This window comes from Stenella coeruleoalba (assembly GCF_951394435.1).
Source record: "Stenella coeruleoalba genome assembly, chromosome: 17".
Taxonomy (NCBI): domain Eukaryota; kingdom Metazoa; phylum Chordata; class Mammalia; order Artiodactyla; family Delphinidae; genus Stenella; species Stenella coeruleoalba.
This window is the reverse complement of record NC_137163.1, coordinates 3,494,291-3,513,428: the sequence shown is the minus strand read 5'-3', so window position 1 is coordinate 3,513,428 and position 19,138 is coordinate 3,494,291. Positions and strand designations below refer to the sequence as shown.

At 53.2% G+C, this 19,138-nt stretch overlaps 1 protein-coding gene across 6 annotated transcripts in view; it reads right to left on the bottom strand.

The window, feature by feature from the left end:
- Positions 1–19,138, bottom strand: part of TRAPPC9 (trafficking protein particle complex subunit 9) — a 524,427-nt gene that overhangs the window by 88,975 nt on the left and 416,314 nt on the right. For all 6 annotated transcript variants that reach the window (XM_079901721.1, XM_079901717.1, XM_079901722.1 and 3 more), the window contains one exon: positions 17,609–17,700. In XM_079901721.1, the coding sequence (XP_079757847.1) occupies positions 17,609–17,700 (92 nt within the window). The remainder of the gene's footprint in view (positions 1–17,608; positions 17,701–19,138) is intronic.

Genomic DNA, 19,138 nt, shown 5'->3' with positions numbered 1-19,138 from the left:
GTCGGCTCTTAACAAAAGGGGTCGTAAAGCCTCGTTCGAGTGTGTATTTATCATTAGGTCCCCAGGGGCTCTCGACATGATGGCTAAGCTTGGCCGATCCGTTTGTTCGACACAGCTCACTATTGTTGAGAAGGTATCGCACCACACACTCCTGCTCGACAGATGCTGGGGATACATGTGCCATTTAACCTTCCGCTCAGTCACGTAAACTGGGACTGTGTGTGGTCCCTTTACAGATCCAGAGACTAAAGTTCTGCAAGGAAAAGCATCGGACCCGAGGAAGAGGAGGACCCAGGGCCCACGGCCCCGAAGCCCGTGTTCTTCCTGATCTGCTGTGATCTTGGCAGACGGGGCGGTGCCCTGCATTTCTCTATTCCACCAGGATTTTTGTATTTTCCACCACCGAGGGAGATCCGGTGAACTCGCTTCAAGCTAAGGGGCTGATCCTCTGACAAACTGACATCTCCAAGAGTGAAGGTCACTCGGCTGGTTTCTTCCAGCTGTTGGACTGGATCAACCGTCCAGGGACGAATCACCAGGCAAGGCCTCGGGGAGAAGGATGTTGTCAGGGGCCGCCTGGAAAAGGTCAGCAGCTGAGTCTTGGAAGCTGCCTTGTCAGGCTCAAGGTCTGGCTTCAAAGTGGCCCGAAGGCCAGCACCTTTTAAAGGACAGCTTCCTTTGTCGATTCCTCAGATGGGAAGGAGTTATTTTCCCCCAAAACCTCTTAGCACTGCAGCCCAAGCTGACCCACATTTGCTTCCAGACCTCTTTTCCTTGCTAAGAAATGACACAGCTTAATTTCAAACACTCTCCCTTAAGCATCTGCTCTGTGCTCACTTAGCACATTCTGAATAATGTGGGTAAGACACAAAAATGGCGGGTATAGTAGAGCGAGGCCAACAGCCCTGTCTGGTGGTGGCTGAGGGAGAGGGACAGACAAGGAGGAGGCAAACCTGGTTCTGGTCCTGCAAACACAGGACCCCACGCGGGAGGCCAGGTGACCTGGGAGGCCCCATCCACATCCACGCTCCCATGACCTCTCCCCCTGAGGGCGTCACCTCAGTCACGGCCCATGCACACTCGGGACCTCACTCCACCCTCAGCCCGGCCCGGGGAAGGCCTGTCGGAGGGAGAAGGGAGCACTCGGGGGCAGAATCACTTATCCAGGGTCACGCAGGCCCACAGCTGAAGCCAGAGCTCCTGTGCCCAGACACGTGCCCTGCACTGCTGATGGCTCCTGGGCTGCGGTGGGACGGGCTCAGACACCAGCGCCTGTGAGCCACGTGGACCGGACGGAGACCTAATCAGGCTGCCTGACCTGGCCGGTCTCCGGTCTGCTCAGCTGTACGGAGGGACCAGTGGACAGCTCCGGGCGAGGCCGTCGGTGTGGGGCATCCAGCTGTCCCACCGCCGGGGAAAGGCACCTCCTCCTCTTTGCTGGCCGACGGACGGGGTACGAGGACTGCTGGGATGGTGAGCCCAGGGCCCAGATCCGGCCCTACTTCCTGATGCTTGATCTTGGGCGAGCTGTCAGAACCATGAGCTGTTTGTCCACCCGCCGAAGGGAAACGCCTGTGCCCCTGGGTGGTCCCCTAATGCCGGGCCTCGAGCGCACAGAGAAGGCCAGCGCCTGCTCCCTCCCATCCTGCGCCTCCTGACCACCCCACCCATCGGGGAGGACCAAGCTCTGCGTGACCCCACCGTCCCTCCGGCCTCCTGAGATGCAACCGCGTGCAGAGTGGCCCCTTCTTCCCGCCCGGCCTTCCTTCCACAGTCGGGTGTGCTGAGCAGGCCTAACTCAGTCCGATCTGGGCTGGGACGCCCCTGAGCAGGGACAGGCTGCCAGGGGCCTCCCCCGCTGGCAGCGCCAGAAGCACGGAAGCCAGCAGCACGGGTCTAGGGCCCCTCCTCTGGCCGGGAAGCCAGAAACCTCACCTGAAGCCTAGACCTTTATCTCAGCAGACACTTCCAAAAACACAGATAAAAGGTCATGTGGCTCATCTTCTCCATGAGAAAAAGCCACAGGAATTGGCTGAATTTAATGCAAAGTGGGAGAATAAATAAATGAGATGCTTTCCAAGGTCGCTTTCAGCTCTTGCTGAGACCTGGGCCCGGCCCAACGCCTGGAGTGCCAACCCAGTGAAGGCGGGCAGGGCAAGGCGACCCTTCATCCATGCCTCCCGCAGCAGGCCTGTTCTGAGTGGACCCTCCACTGGCACGTCTAGGAAGGATGCTTTTGCCTTTGAGAAAGGCTGAGATGGCAAACCTGTCAACCTGGGGAAGGCCGAGGCAGCCACTCCACCACGAGCACATGCACGCCGCATGCACTGGCTCACTTGCAGCTCTGGTTTCAATGCTGCAGCTAAAAATACGTGCGCCGCCAATGAGACGAGGAGGGGCCTGCCAGCACGGGCAGCGAGCAGCTTTCTCCCTGTGGCAGGCTGGAAACTGAATCCGGGGTGTGGGGAAACAGCGACATTCCCAGGATTGCCAGGAAGCCCAGTGGGTCCCCGCCAGGATTCAGGCATCGAAGGCCCTGGGGACAGCACCGCCTGCCAAGGGGGGTCGAAACGCCACCCAGGTCACCTATCCGTCCGGGCACAGCCCCAGCAGGCCACACACAGCCCCCTGTCTGCACGGGGCACAGGGCTGGGATTTTAACTACTCAAGGACAGGCCTTAGTTCCCTAAAAGATGCCTTGTGGAGCCAAGGGAGAACGGCGGGCTGACGCTGTTATGGGTTGGCTGCGGGCCCTCACAGCCACCGTCCAGGCCTCAGGTCAAGAGAGTCACTAGGGTCACGAAGCCGGGACTCCAGCCCAGGGCAGCTGCCTCCCAAGTCCACAGGGAGGTGGAGGCGAGTGAGCTGGAACCGCGGGTCTCCTCCCTGGCTCCCCCCGCCTCCCGGCTCAGCGTGAAGACGGCCCAAGCACGCTGACCACTCACCGGCTCTTCTCTGGTGGAACCAGGCGTCCCCCACCCCCCAAGTCCAGATCTTGGCACGTGCCCTTACTCCCTCCCTGCAGAAGACGCACTGCTGTCACCAGGCCTGAGGCCCAGGTACAAGGTCTCAGGGGAGGAGCTGCAGGGAGTCGATGAGCACAGCAGAGGGAGTCAGAGGCCTGGATTTGATGTCCTGGGCGGAAGACCTTGGGCAAGTCACTTAGCCTGGCTGTGTGCCCCAGGGCTCTCCTCTGTAGAGCAGGGACAGTGACGCTATCACGCCAGCAGGGCCTTTCCAAGGCTGTGATGCAACACGGACATGCAAGCACTTTGTAAACTGAAAACCCAGGTATGTACACCCTCCAGCATCTTCTCAAATGAATCAGGGGAAATGAGAAAAGCTGATCCTGTATCTGTACTCAAAGAGCTTCTATCCCAGATGGCGAGACAGAGGGTACTTTAAGAAGAATATAAGGCACCACCAGCCCAAGGGCACAGAGCTGGCATGGCCAACATACACAGGAGCACGGCACACGCACACGGGCCGGCACTCGCTGCGTTTGTGCCAAGGGTAGCCGGTGCAGGGGAAAGATGACGTGGCCGGGCAGTCTGGGGACAGTTCCACGAGGGAACCTGAGCCTTGGAGGAAAAGCGGAGGAAAGGCAGGCAAGGCTGCTTAGACGGGCCACCACGCGAGTGGACGTGACCCCCCTGGGGACTCCCACAGCGCCCCCCCCGGATGGGAAGCGGCCTGCGAGGCACCCTGCGTGACGTGAGGAAGCCGCGGGGTGAGTGGAGGGAGGAGTCTGCACCTCAGATGCTGGTGTTCCGGCTTTGTCCCGGGTGACACAGGCCGGCAGGATGAGCTGGGACAGGGAAGGGCCACTGCTATTAGGACATCTTTGGCCCGCAGCGCAGAACGCGGTGGTTGGAGGGGAAGGAGGAGGGGCGGTGGCGGTGGCAGTCCAGCAGGGAGGCCTCTGCCATGGACGGCAGATGGTGAGAGACGGGGCTGGGATGTGGGGGAGCTGCTGCCCCCAGCCAGCCTGGGCCCGAGTCCGGAGGGAGCCTGCAGCAGCCACGGCCACCCCGCCCAGCAGTGACGTGAACTATCAGGTAGACGGCCTTCACCAGCCAGAGCGCTGAGCTGCCTCGGCTCCGATTAACAGAGCAGCGGACGCCAGGGGCTCAGCAAGGTCCTGTCTAGCGGCCTCCGCTAGCCGTGCTCCCGACGGCTCGCCTGGCTGCAGACTCAGTCAGAAGACGCATCCTCCTCCTGAGTGAGCTTCCCGGCCAGAAGCCCCAGGGGCTGGCTCGTCCAAGGAGCCGTTTCCTCAGCTGGCACCCGAGGCTCTTTGCTGTGCTGTCTGTCCCTGGACGAGGCGTCAAGAAAAACAAGAGATCCCATTCACCAGTACCGTGAGTCCCAGCTGAGGCACATCCAGACCCCCATTCCACGACTCTTCTCTCTAAACACAACTTATGTTTGAAAAGGGCGTAGCATCCAGAGAGCAAATTTCCTGCGAGACGGAAGCCCTGGGGTTAAAGTTTTCATCTTGCAAAGAAACAATGGGAAAACCAGAGAAAGACTGAAACCTCCATCCCTTGTTTTTAGCATGTTGCATACCTTGAAATCACTTTCTTATTTAAGAAACGGAAAACACCTACAACAGTGTGACAGAAGCTGAGTCCTGTGGTCGATTCAAGCACCAGCTCTGTGACTTTCTGGCCGGGAGACTCACTGCTGTCTCTGCAGAGCCCCGTCTCCGGCTCTGTGAGGTGAGGGTCCTCCACCTGCTCCAGGGGCCCCGGGAGGCGGGGGCGGGCAAGGCAGGCAGTGCTTGTAGGGCAGATGGCAGAGGGCGTGCTGTGGGCAAGACCTGCAGAGCTCTGAGCGCCTCCAGCCTCACACAGTGGGTCTTCCCGCAGCACCGGAAAGATCCCTGCTGCTCTTTTCCTGACCCTAGAGGTGAAATCTCCGCAAACAGAAAGGGCCTGGGACCACCCAGTCCAGCAGAACCCACCCCTGCAGCCTGGATTGAGGTGGGTCACTGTCGCACCGGGGCTGTCCCACACGCTGGGACAAAGTGCTTTATGTCAGCAGTTGTTCAACTGCAGTGAAGTGCCTGTCATTACATGAGCCAGCGGAGGGCCCGTGGGTACCAGCATCCTAGGACGCCGATCGTCAACAGGTCCAGGAGCGACGGAGTAAGCGCTGCAGGAAACGCGTGTGAGCTCTGCCTGGAAGCTCATGTGAAACTCTGGGACTAAGAAGCTCGCAGAGACCTGCACTTGACCTACATCTGCACTAATTAGCACCCGTTCAAACCAGCCGTCTAGATGCTCCCAATTTCACTTTCCACTGTGATTAGGAGAGAACTCAAGCAGGCCCAGCCCGAGGACAGGAGCATCGTCACGATTAAGGCTCCTCGGTGCTGCGGATGACGAGGAGGTTTGAGAAGCTTCTCTCAGAACCCAGAGCCAGAGGCACCTTTACGAACGGACAGAGATGTTTTCCCCAGTGGAAGTCTTCTGGCCCATCTATCTTTGTCCAGTAGGAACACACCCTTTCTCCCCAACAAGCCCGTGAACTCCTTTGGGACAGACTGTTTCTCATTCATTCATTCACAGAACAGGCGTTTGTTGAAGGCTTAGTATTTACCAGTCACTCAACAAGCATTTGCCTTGTGCCTCCTCTGGGTCACATAAGGAACAGGCCCTGGAGACAGGGAGATGGACGTTAACTTGGGCCTCGTCCCCGTGAGTTCATGGAGCGTGGGAGACGGGCACAGATCCTCACAGGGGAATCGGAAAGCACCACCATGGGGCTGGAAGACAGAGGGGAGAACGGGGCCCAGAGAATAAGAACAGGGAACCAGCCAGGAAAGGGTGTGAAGAGACAGCAGGGAAGGGAGGGCCATGGGCAAAGGCAGGGCCTCATGTCGGGCACCCCTCCTGGAAAATCCGGTTCCGAAGCCACGGGGTGGGGGCAGGGGGGACCTGGGGGACCAGGGGGATGAGGGAGGGGTTGGGGGCAGGGGGGTATGGGAGACCAGAAAGGGAGTGGGGACAGGGGGGCATGGGGACCAGGGAGAGGGCGAAGGGCATCTGCACAGCAGAGCCACCCCTTGTGGGATCCGCCCCATGCAGTGTGAGAGGTTGACATGCTGAGAGTGGGGGAGGGTTGGGGCAGAGATGGAAGACTGGTTACAGTGGGGGGACTGACAAATTGGTAATTACATTAGAGATAACAAAAGCCAATCTCCCAATGCCAAGGAAGTGAGGTACAACTGAGGAAAGGGGACAAAACCTGAAGGAGCTTTGCCATGTTGGACTGGAACTAGAGGTATCACAGAGAACTGGTAGCTGTCAATACGCATAGAAAGAGACGCTGAGCGTGTGTGTATTTATAGTTATATGTACATGTATATTCCCTGGCTGTGTTCTCTGAGGCTAGGGAGTAGCAACGCCCCCCCCACCCCAGTAGGAATGACCATTCTCACATCTGCATCTTGGTTTCTAAATAATGATCTTCACTAAAGGGAACCAAGACTTCTTGGGGAAAATGGATGCTGTCACAGCTGTAGTTCATGATGAATCTGGGATACCTAGCACCAGAAAGCAAGGAAGTGTCCAGGGAACGACCGAGACGTGTCGAGAGACACAGAAGTCAGCCTGAAAGAGCTCCCACTGTGCATCAAAATAAATAATGACAGTCACATACTTTAACCTACTGAGCAAAAGAGGAAATGACGAATCCACTCAGAGTAAATGAACAAAGGAAAGTTCAAGGAGGAATCGGTATTTATAAAGTTTCAAGGCACCTTCCCACAGAATACTTAGTGATTACCAAGAGAAACAAAGAAACCTGATCGCAGAGAAGGCTGGCAGACACCACCTTGTCAAGTGATCGAGGTGGCCACCACTGGTAGTGGAACAAACAGAACTCACGAGCCACCTGACAGGTGCAAGAAGGACACAGCACTGCCTCTGTGACTACTGACAGAGACACAGGTACTGAATCTAATCACGAGGACACATCACCCAAATGCCCCAAATTGAGGGGCATTCCACCAATGGCTGGTTGGTAACATCTGGAAGCACCAAGGTAAAAAAAGTCAAAGAGAGACTGAGGAATTGTTGCAGATCGACTGAGACCAGAGACATGAAACAACTGAAGGCAACAGTGGTTCTGAACCACGTCTAGATCCTTTAGGAACCAAGGACACTATTGGGATGACTGGCAAAACTTGAATGGGTCTCAGTACTGGATGGTAGAACGGACGCTTATTTCCTGATTTTGATGGCTGTGTTGTGGTTAAATAAGAGATTGTCCTTGTTTGTAGGAAATACACAGAATTTGGGACGATGGTGCAGTGACTCTAAAATGGCTCAGAAAAAATTCTAACCACTATATGTGCAACTTTCCTGCAAGTCTGTGAGTAATAACACGATAACTTCCTTCTTTCTTTCCTTTTGCTTATCTTTACTTCTAAAAGACTATGGTACTGTGGAATTTCTGGTTAGAAGTCAGCAGACCCAGGCTTCCAATCCAGCTGTAGGCCACTAGCTCATTATATGATTCTGGGAGGCACAATAATGGGGAAAACGTGGATTTTCGAATCATAGTGACCATGCGCTAGTCTTCACTCTGCCACTCACAGGCTGAATAACCCTGCATACGCTTTGCATTTCCCTCCCCTAAAGCACAGGAATAACACTACCTACTTCAGAGACAGACTGTGAAGGTTACGTTATTAATTCCTTCCACAAATATGTATTCAGCTGTCACTAAAATGTTCCGGTAACGGTTCCAGGTTCTGAGAATACAGGGAAGAGCAGATTCTTTCTCTGTGGAGCTTATACTCTAGCAGGGGCGGAGAGACAAATAAGAAAAAAACCTGTATATGTAATGAACTTTCAAAGAATAAGAAGAATTGTGAAGAAAACTAAAGCAGGTAAGGCCTTAGAAGGTGATGTGGGGGTGGGGAGGTCAGACAAGAGAAGCAGGAGAGCTTAGAAAGGAAAAGGAAGAAAAAATAAAATCATCACACAAAATAAAACCGAGATGACACAGATCACAAGAGTCAAGATAAAAAGCATAACAGAATACATGACAGAAATAAGACCAAACATATGTGCCATATCAAGGAATGTAACTGGTCTAAACCCACTTATTAATGAAAAAGACAATGAAGTTAGATCACAAACAAAACTCAACTCTATGCTTCATCTAAGAGAACCACACAGGGGGAAAAAAATTCTCAAATGTTTAAAACAAAACAAGAGGCAAAGGTACATCAGGGCCAAACCAAAAGAAAGGAGGGATGAGAGCTACAGTATCAGACCAGATTGAAATAAGGGCAAAGGACATTAAAGGAGCCACAGAAAGGCACTTTACATGGTGAAAGGCACAACAAAGTGAGAATAATTATGACATCTATGCACCAAAGACCATCAGCCTTCACACTGCATGTATTACAGGACAGACAGTATCACATCGATGGACAGAAGTCCATCAGGGTGAAGAGGACCCATGTTAGCAGTAATTGTAATTCACTTCTCAAAGTCCATGGGTAGATCAAATAGGTAAGGATCTTAAAAAACCTAAGCAAATTAATAAGGTATAGCTAAGTGATACATTTCAACTCAATACACTTAAAACAAGGAATACGCCTTCCTTTTAAATGTCCATGGAGTAGTCATAAAAAAAAAAAAAACCCAAAAAACAAAAACTAACGACAAAGAAATCTCAGTAAATTCTAAGAGGTGAGAATAGTACTAAAGTGATTCCACTGCTGTCACATTAGAAAGTCATAACAAAATGAGAAAAAACAAACAGGGAAAAAACTATGTTTTAAACAACTCTTAGGATAAAGATGAAACAAACTAGAATCGCAGAATGCCTAAAAATATCAAACATGAAAAATGTAAATGCCAGAATGTGGTTAAAGCAGTAATCATAGGAAAATTCATAGCCCCATAAAACTATACCAATAATAGGACAATCTAAATGAATGAATTAAATGCCCAACCCAGTAAGTGAGGGAAAAAATAATATAATAAGTCCAACTAAGGCAGAAAGGAGAAATTAATAACGATAGAAGAATCACTGAATTAGAAAAGAGGTGGGAGATAGAATTAACGAAGAAAGTAGATCATGTGTTAGCTCACTTAAACAAGAAAAAGAAGAGGAAGCAAACTTATATAAAAGAGGAAGCAAAAACAGGGAAAAAACCCTCCGTTAAAGAGGCAGTTAAATACCTATATAAGTTTTCTTTTTTAAAAAAATGAGCTATACAAGCTCTTTCTGAAGTCATACAAATAAATATGAAAGATGTGTAATGGGCATAGGGCTGATTTTACAAGATAAAAAAATTCTACAGATCTTTGGCATAATAATACAAATACACTTACAACTACTGAAATGTACACTTAAAAATGGTTAAGGTGGCAAATTTGTATTATGTGCTTTGACCACAATATTTAAATAAACAAACGAATGAATGTAAGAAAATGACATTGAAGAGGATTACCCAAGTAAATATTAAAATATATTGTAAACCCATAATATACTTACAAGGGTGATACTGGCCCATGGATAGATTAATGGAAGAGAATCCCAAGATTTTCCTAAACATATGAGAAAATGGCATTGCTTATTAGTGAAGACAGATCATTTATTAAGTGATTTGGGGATAACTAGATAGCTTTCTGGAAAAAGAAAAGGTGGATCCATGCCTCACTCTTCACACCTTAATAAATTCCAGATAAATAAAAGAGTTAAATGTTAAAACAGCCGAGCCCATGAAAGCATTAAGATAATTTTTTTTAAACGTACTCTAAATGAGGAAAGTCTGAGTATGGTACAAAAACAAAGTTTTTGTTTTTTTGTTTGTTTTTAAAGAGATTGTTAAATTTAAATAAGTATCTTCCAGCTTGACTCACTCCTGGGAGGACGGGCATACTTACAAGGGTGTTTGCTGCAACCACATTTATAATAGCAAAAGATTACTAAGGGCCCATCAAAAGATACAGAGTAAATAAATTATGATACATCTTACGCTGTGGTTAAGAAGACTGTGCCAGCTCTGCGTGCAATATTGAATGAGACGGAACCCAGCCTATGTCATTAAGTAAGAAGGGAAAGTGGCAGGAAGCTCTCCTGTGGTACCCGAGGAGGAAAATACACAGTTTGTGCACGTTTTATCTTCACAAAATAAGCAAATCACACAAACACTGACCGCATGCCACACAGAGGATCCATTTTGGGGCAGTAGTCCTTCCCATCATGGAAAGCCTCTCGGCCCCCTTTGTAGAAAGAGGAGGACGAAGCATCTCCCATGGCCTTTACTGGAGGCCCAGAGTAACAATGAACACCCACAGCAGAGCTGGTGGGAATCGGCCAGCTCCCAGGCTGGGCAGGACCCCCTTCTCCACAGCACCCTCACGCCACTGCTTCCAGGTCCACCTGTCACCTTCCCTCCGAGGAAAGGGGCCCCGAGGCAGTCGCAGGCGTGGGCCTCCCTGGACGCCCACAACCCCTGTCCCCGAGGCCAGAGGCTGCAGGTCTGGTATGTGCACCTGCTCCCCCCAGGCCAAGTCCCTCTCAATCGGATGCAGGAAGCTTACTGAGCACTTCCTTTAACCTGCCCACACGGAGCTCCCACTCTCGGGAGCAAGACAGACAAGTGAACAGGCAAAGACAACGTGGGGTGGGAACTCGAGAGGCGAAGGCTTCCTGCCGCGACGGGAGGACGTCTAAGCAGAGCGCTGAAGGGTCCAGCACAGTGATTTCAGGTGGAGGAGCTGGGGACTGAGGGAAACTCAATCCACCTGGTTTACATGCTGTCCTTTGTCCTTGAGCTTTCTCCAGGGACCTGGCTCAGAGAGACATACCCTCTGGCCCAGGATCAGAAACCCTGTTCTGACTCTTGGGCCCCAGAAGCAAACTCCAACTCAGGCTGCCTGGGTTCCTGGCACGGGCGTAGGACAAGGGCAGGGCTGGGCCTCACTCAGCCTGGCCCCTCACGCCTGGGGTGGAGCTGGCCCTCCCGGCTGCTGCGTCACAGAGGATCCAGAGTGACCCGTGGTGAATTCGTTTTCTCCTTGCCAGGGGGAGTGTGGATCAGTACGGCCGCCCTGGAGGCCAAGCTGGCCACAAGCATGCAATGCCTTCACAAAGCACCAGTAACCCTGCCCTGGACACTGGCCCTCTGGGACTGACCCGGGGGCAGAAGGGCAGACGCCAAGAATGTCCACCTTAGTCTTATGAATGGAAAAACTGGAAACCATTAATAGCCAGCCAGAAGGGATTGCCTAAGTGTACCTGGGCACGTCACCACGGAAGTCATGTGCATTTAAGTCATGTGGAAGGAGGACGTCTAAGGACTAGGACTTGGATGGCCTTGACCCTGTGAGGAGGATGGCCTTCATCCACCGATTCTTCCACGCGGTCAGCAAACATCGAGACCCAGCGGGTGCGGTCAATGCGGTCTGTTCCCAGGGTGCTCACTGGGAGTGGCGGACACCATCTACAGGCCACGAGAACTTGAGGAGGGGACACAAAGGAGGACGTGCAGCTCGGTGGTGGGGTGTGACAGCATGGAGGTGTGGGCAGCAAGCAAGGCTTCCCAGGAGGACCGAAGAAGGAAAGACAGGACTAGGAGAAATCACGGGGCACATGGCAACAGGCCTGGGAGAGGGCAACTTCCTGGCAGAAGGGAGAGCAGCGGAGGGAGCCCGGGGTGCACACCTCGGGGAGGATGGCGCTGGGAGAGCCCAGAGAGACGGGGGACGGAGGCTGGAGGGGCAGGCGTGCTGGTCGGGGAGGGACTTCTAAGCCTCATTAAGGACGCTCCCGTCCATCCTCAGTGATAATGGGAGCCAAGGAATTGTTCTAAGTGTTTAAGAGTGACATCATCGGGGTCACGTTTGGGAGGGTCACTTGGGCTGCAGGGAGGACCCCAGGTCGCAGGAAGCAGATTGGGGGCAGGAACAGCAGTTTGGGGGACCAGTCATGGAATCTTTTCACTCAGCAGTTTCTTCCATAAAACATAGAATAATGCTTATTCCAGCAGGTAGTTATGAAGAATAAACGAGCTGACAGAGTTACTGGACACGCTGCATGCAGTAAGTGCTCCCCAAGTGCAGCTATTCTTTTGGGAAAGATTATCACAATAAAGCAGGCTCCCAAACGTGCTTTTAAAACTAGAATGCTTGGGACCAAATAGAAGAATGGGGGGCAGGGTCGAGCGGGTGGTGGGAGGGGAGAGGAGAGAGGAGAGGTGCTGCAGAAGGGCAGGAACAGGCTCTGGGGCGCCGGGGGGCCCAGCACAGCCGAGGCTCTCGGGGCTCCAGACAGACAGCGGTGCCTGCCTTCAGTGGCTGTGAGGAGGGGGAGGGCAGCTCACAGAACCCGCCTGGCACGGAGGGGCCCAGGGCAGGGCTGCCGCCCACCAACGAAAGGGCAGGAGGGGACTGGCTGGTCCCACAGGGTCATTCCCCGGCGGGGGATCATGGCCTGGGGCTTTTTCTTTGTATGGGTTTTTGTGTTGTTTTTGTTTTGTTTTTGTTTTTAGTTATTTCTGAGATACACATTTTAAAGTAATAACTAGAATTATGACCTACAACATTATACCAGAACATATAAGATATTTAGAAATTTCATGTAATGTCTGAAACATTTATATTAACATATTTCCATACAAATAACCCAAAGAAAGTTTAGTATTAGTTGTTTTGTTTGCTTGTTTGTTTACACAGCAGGTTCTTATTAGTCCTCCATTTTATACACATCAGTGTATACACGTCAATCCCAATGTCACAATTCAGCACGCCAGCACCCACCCCACTGCGTTTTCCCCCCTTGGTGTCCATGCGTTTTAGATGGGCTTTTTGTTTTCAGCTTTTTTCCTTCCTTTTTTATATCCTGTATAAATTATTTTTCCTTTTTTTTTAAATCAATTTACATACATATATATATATTTGGCAAAGGTGCCAAAGGGACGGTGACTCAGCCCCTTGGCTTCCCTGCACCCATTGCCAGGCCAGCTGGGCCTCAGACCAGATGGCCATTCACCACAGCTGGGCCTCAGGGCGGGGTCCTCAGACCAGGCTGACCAGCCCCTGGGACTCACCAAAACCACCCGATTCACCTGGCCCAGCAGACCCAGCCTGGTCCGTGGGCCTGAGTGCTAACCCTGGCCCGGGAGCAGCTGTCTGGAGACGTAGCCTGTGGGGGAGAAATCCACAGCCCAGCGCCATTGCTAAGCTCCCTGGGAAGGAGGCGGGTGCCCACGGGCAGCTCACCTGCCAGGGAGGCCTGCGCCACACGCATCCAAGATACAAGTATTGCCATCGGTCCTCACGAATCTCACGCTAGAAACAAACCAACCGTCTCCCCCACCAAGGCCTCCACGTCACTCAGTTTGATGAAATGACATTTTGCAGCAGTTGGGCCGCGTCTCCCCGCAGAGTCCCAGGAGGGCGGGATGCAGCCCGACCTCAGGCCCAGGACAGTCTGGCTGCCTGGCGCGCCGGGATCCAGACTCCAGAACGGAGCTGGCAGAGCACAGGAGGGGCCACTGAGGTAGACGGAGCAACGCGCAGACGTGATGAACCCATAGCGCCTTCCAGGTGGTTCTGTCCCCAGGGAGGCCCGTGAGCTCCGCTGGTGCCGCGGGCTGTGTGCCTCATCCCAAGCACAGTGCTGGCTCCTCTGAGACTGACCAGGTGGTCAGTGTCGGGGTCCAGGGCTGCCTCTGGCCTCCACGTCCAGGACGCCCGCCAAGCTTCCACCTGGCAAGCGCACCAGGCTACATGGGGACGGTCTGCTGAGTGACCTGGGCCCCCTGCCTGCATCGGACCAGGAGTGTCTGGAAGGCCGGGATCAAGTCTAACTTACCTCTGTGTCCCCAGCACCTGGGACAGTGCCTGGTGCAGATGGACAAATCCTTCAATCCAAGAACCTACGTACTCCACATAACTTGAAGCAACAAAACCCCCATGAGTCTGTTTCCTTATTTGTAAAAGGGGGACAGTAATCATGACCTCAAGACTCGTGCGGCTCGGACGAACCACACGGAGAGTTTGGCGTCACGCTCCCCAAATGTGAGGGTGGGCAGTGGGTGACCTCACACGAGGCATCACGTGGCCGCTGCTTCCCTGACAGGCGTTACCCTCGTGCCTACAAGCGCTGCCCACGCACCACAGCTCGGCCCTGGACCTGGGGCTTTGCTCGGTGACGATCTGGAGGCTGTGCACTGAAAGCATCCCCTCCAAGATGGAGCCAACACCTGGCTGGTATTCACTGGCTGTGGATGAAGGACAGGACAGACCAGGCACCACGAAGCTATGAAGAGAAAGCTTCAGCTGTCAGCTGAAGAAGGGAGAAGGGGCACAGCCGTGGGACGATCAAATCATCATGGGAAACGGCGTAGCCCATTAGTCACCACCACCCAGTATCCATGGAAACGACTGGAACTGGACCTCGAAGCAGGCCGTCAGGAAGCCCACTGGGCTCTGCCACCCTCCCAGCCTCGTCTTCCCACCCGGAGGTGCAGCCTCCCCAGCTCGCAGTTTTGCTCCCGGAGGGACAGAGACAGGAGGCAGCCGACTCGGGGTCCCGTCCCAGGCCCCTCCCCAGCCCTGCCGCGGCTCTGTCCTGTCCGGTCCTGCCTTGCCTTGGGATGCTCCGCAGAAAGAACGCATGCAGTCCTGGATCCACCCCAGAATCTAGCTTCCTTTCCTCCTCGACCACCACACAGCATCAGTCCTGGTGGTCCCCACCGCCCCAGGCCCACATCCCCACTGAGAGGGAAGGAACGCACTCTCGCAAGGTCACAGGCATCTCTTCAAACCTTCGCCCAGGATTTGGGGCCCTCAGCATCTCCAGTTTACAAATAAGAAACCCAGGCCCAGAGAACTTGCTGACTCGTCCACAGAAGTTGCCCCATGAGGAAGCAGCAGACAGGACTGAGACCCGTGGTGGGTTTGTGCCATCCACAGGTCTGCCTGTGGCACGTGATGTAACCACCATCACGCAGCAAACCTGACGGCTGTGCTCTCTGCCGCCACCCCCTAGAGTATTAACAATTTCAGGGTATCCTTGCTGAGGGAATGACCCCAAAACACAGAGAAAGCTCTACGGACAGCCAATGCAAGTAACTTACATAACAACAAACACCTCCAAAAAACAGAAACAGCCAAACACCAGAGCAGGTACTAAGTTATCTTGTATCCATTTGATGAAATTACGGTGAGGACTTAAACAGCATGTGTTAAGACATGTTTATAACATGGGAAATACTTATGTTTTGTCAAGTATAAAAAAGGACACAGAAGTACTACAGTATGATCATCTCTATGAACAAAATTTAAGTTGGGGGACAGGAAAAAGACTTAGAAATGCACACAAATGAAATGAAGTAGAGACTGTTTTGGGGGGGGGATGTGGGAAAAGGGTAATTTTTCTCTATCCAACTTTTCTGATTTCCCCTGGCTTTCTACAGTGAGAATATATTGCTTTCATGAAGTGAGCTAGTGGAAGGGTCAAGAGTCCAGGGTGTGGAAAGCTGCCTTTGAAGAACCAGGAGGACAGCCCAAGTTATGGGGTGAGGAGCTGGTGGCTCCAAGATGTCGGCTCCACTGCAGAGGGGACAGTGAGTGTAGGAGGTGACGTGTGCTGAGGCCAGGGATGAAGACCCCACCCCACGCACGGTGGGCCGGGGAGGCCAGCCTGGGGCAGGAGGGAAGCAGACGAAACTCACCGCCTTCCCTCACGGGCCACTACCCTGGAACTGCGTTCACAAGAGGGTGAGAAAGTCACCGGAGAAACCCAGACTCCCACAATGCCCATGTCATGATCAATGACCAAGAGTCACACAGTCACTTGACAGAACAGCTCAAGAGCCTTAAATACGTGCACGTCTTTTGACTTGATAACTCTAAAGCTAGGAAACTGATCTAAGTCAGGAAAGTCTACCTAAGGATGTTCCTTGAAGCAGCCAGATATGGTAATAGTTAAATTAATCATGACACTCTGAACAGGAAAATACTACGCACTGTTTCTGGAGACCGTGGATGCCTCAAGGACAGGAACTGGGCTGCCGGGGATGCTGCTGGGAGCCCAAAAGCGCAGCCCCGAGCTGCCTGGCACCGCGGACACTGCCAGTGAGACCTCCTGGCAGAAACGCCTTTCAGGTCCTGGTATTATTGTTTAAAACGTCATGCATCTTCTCCAGGATAAAATCTTTTAATACTTGCATTATTTGCCAACACACTGGTATGCATGTGACACACGACAAGGAAAACCCCTGCAAGGAGACCAGTGCAAATCCAGCAAGGGCCTCTGACCTCTCCCAATGTACCCTCCCCACCCCCAATCTCTGGAATGAGTCAGACCCTCCAGGGCTCACTCCCAGACTGCCGAGGCCTTGGGGAATTTCTTCTGACTGACATGATGCCTTAATGCAAGTTTTGTGTCACTGTGTTTCCTCGGGCTGGTTGGGGCTGGGAGTCTGATCCTCCTCAGCTGCCACATAACGGTGGCAGTAGCTGGCTGAGCCCGGGTCATCAAGAGACAAGACATTCCAAACTAGGAAAGCGAGGGACACCCCCAGAGGTGCAAGCAGTGACACATTCCGCAGAAACACCGCCCGCCTCCTTCCACTCGGGCTGGACCAGCGAGGCGGCGGCTTCCACGGAAGGAGCCCCCGGTGCAGCACACAGTCCACTCACGGCTGCCGTGTCAGCGCCCCTCACAGGACTCCCAACAACCTTCACGGGCGGGAGTAGGGAGCCCAGCAGAGTGGGCAGCCCCCGGGCAGCGCGAGGGGCTCTCACAAACTGAAGGGGAAGTGCAGGAACGCCAGGAGGAAGGCCTGTTCTCTTCAGACCCCTGGGATAATTTTCCTGTGTGTCTAGCATGCCAAAGGGGGAGGTCAAGCTAATTAATTAAGCAGATGAAATACCAGATACTAATTTACAATGGTTTCTGGGGTAAAGAGAAGAAGGTACACGTACAAGATTGTTTGCATCTGACCCAACATAGATTACATGATGGAATCATTTCCAGAGGATAATAAAGACTCCCACTTCAACAAAAATTCTACATTTAGTTTGTTTCTCAACAAAATTGTTTCGCCGCTATTTAGGAAGGCAGAGACTGGGGTGAGAGTTCCAGGTGCAACGGGCAGCGAACGTTCAAATGCCTTTTTCGAAGTACCACCTCAGGGCGATCGCTCACGGGCTGAGCGCCAGGCTGAGTTAGGGTGTTTACCAAACAAACTGTCCGAGCTAGTCCGGGAGAGACGAGCTAACGGCAGCCTCGCTCCCGCGCACCACCCTCATCCCGGGAGATGCAGAAACATCTGCAGAAGACACGCCCATGCGGACACCAAGTGCCCCCACGGAGGACGGCAGACTCCGCAGCGAATGGACCCCGAGGGCCCCTCCACGTCACTGCCACACCTGTGCTCAGAGGGCAGCGAGCCCGTTCACGAGGCTGTGCCCGGGCAGAGCTCGGTAGACACGCAGAGGCCGGCCCGGCGGTGAGCTTCCCTCCCCCCGACGGCTCTCTGTGACGTCCGCACACACTGCCAAGCGCGAGCCTGCGCATTCTGAGAAAAGGAGCGCATGCCCCCGAGGTGACGAGTGGTACTCACCCCACAGGAGAGGGGCCAGCTGCAGATGCTCCAGGACCAGCTGGCTCAGGAGTCCTTCCACACTCGCCTCACCTGTGCGCTTCAGAGAGGGGTGAGCCGCGTTAAGGAAAACTCCGCTGCCTCCGAGTCCCGGGCCAGGGGGAGAAGTTCTAGAAGTTTCTCCACAGACTCCCAGACGGGAAACCTCCCACGGCAGGTGACCGTCCCCCTGCTCTCCAGGGATGGTGTAACCAACCACAAGATATCACCTGAGTGTGTGGGAAACAGGTACGTAAATGTGGCAAGGGCCTCTCCCCCCTCCCCCTCCCCTCCCCCAGATCTGGTAAATTGAGCTGTTATGTGAAGAAGGGAAATCCACTGGGATAATTTCAATCCAACAGCTATTCTTGCTGGGGGAAATAAAGAAGAGGGAAGGTTGTTTTTCCTAAAAAGGATGCAAACTGTGGCTGACTGTTCAATGCAACCAAGTGCGTCTCTCTACACGTGTCGGTTTCATGCCAGTTTCACGTCTGCCCTGTTATACATCTTGATGTAATTACACATATTATTACAAACGGACTCACGCGAGTTCATAATCGAGGAAGTCATACGGCCTCTCAGCAAGTATCGGTGGATGAAGAAATTAGGTTTAGAAAGGCAGAAAACAGACGTGTCCAAGGTGCTAATGTTAAACAGCCAGTGTGGTCCTCAGAGAGAGATCTATAAACCTCTCTCCCTTTTCCTACATACATTAAAGCCCCAGTACTTAGGTTGCAATCAAAAGGGAAGAACGTCATTCCTGACACTCTCTAGTGACTGAGGAAGTGGGGGAAAATCCCATTACTTTCTTCCATTAGCAAGTTAATTGCATTCAACAAACACAGAGTGTGTCTGAAACAAGACAGGCATGGTGAGAAGCACTGAGGACACTGAAATGACTGGACGTGAACCTTGAACTTGAGAGGCTCACATTCCAACAAAGATGACAATATAGGAACAGACCGTTGCACTTGCCCAGCCTGAGGACAGCCGGGTCGGGATAAAGCCACACAGGCAGAGTAGAACGGGCTGGGGCAGGGAGCGAGGGGTGCCGAGGCCCCGAGGGAATGAAGGCCAGAGCTCCCGGGTCCCTCCTGCCAGAGAGGGACACCCAGCCCTCAAACAGCCCAGCCGAGCATCCGCGGAGAGCTGTTCAGACAAGAGGGCTGCTCAGGAGAGCCAGCTGGCCGCACGCGGCAACGGGCCTCAGGCCGGGCACAGGCCAAGCTGCTGGCGTCCAGGACGCTCAGGAGCACCGCCCACCTGCCTCTCCAGCCCCGGGTCCTGCTTTGGCTGCCTTGGCCCTGTTTCAATTCTTCCAAAACACAGTGTGCTCTCTCAGAACTCCATACCCTCCACCTTCTGTGCTCTTTGCCTGGAAATGCTTTTCCCTGCCCTCTTCCCGCTCCTCACTGTACTCATACCTTAACCCTTACCGCAGACCTCACTTCCTCCAGGAAGGCCTCTCTGAACTGTCTCTGCTCCGAAGGCTCTCGGCATCCCCTCGGCAGC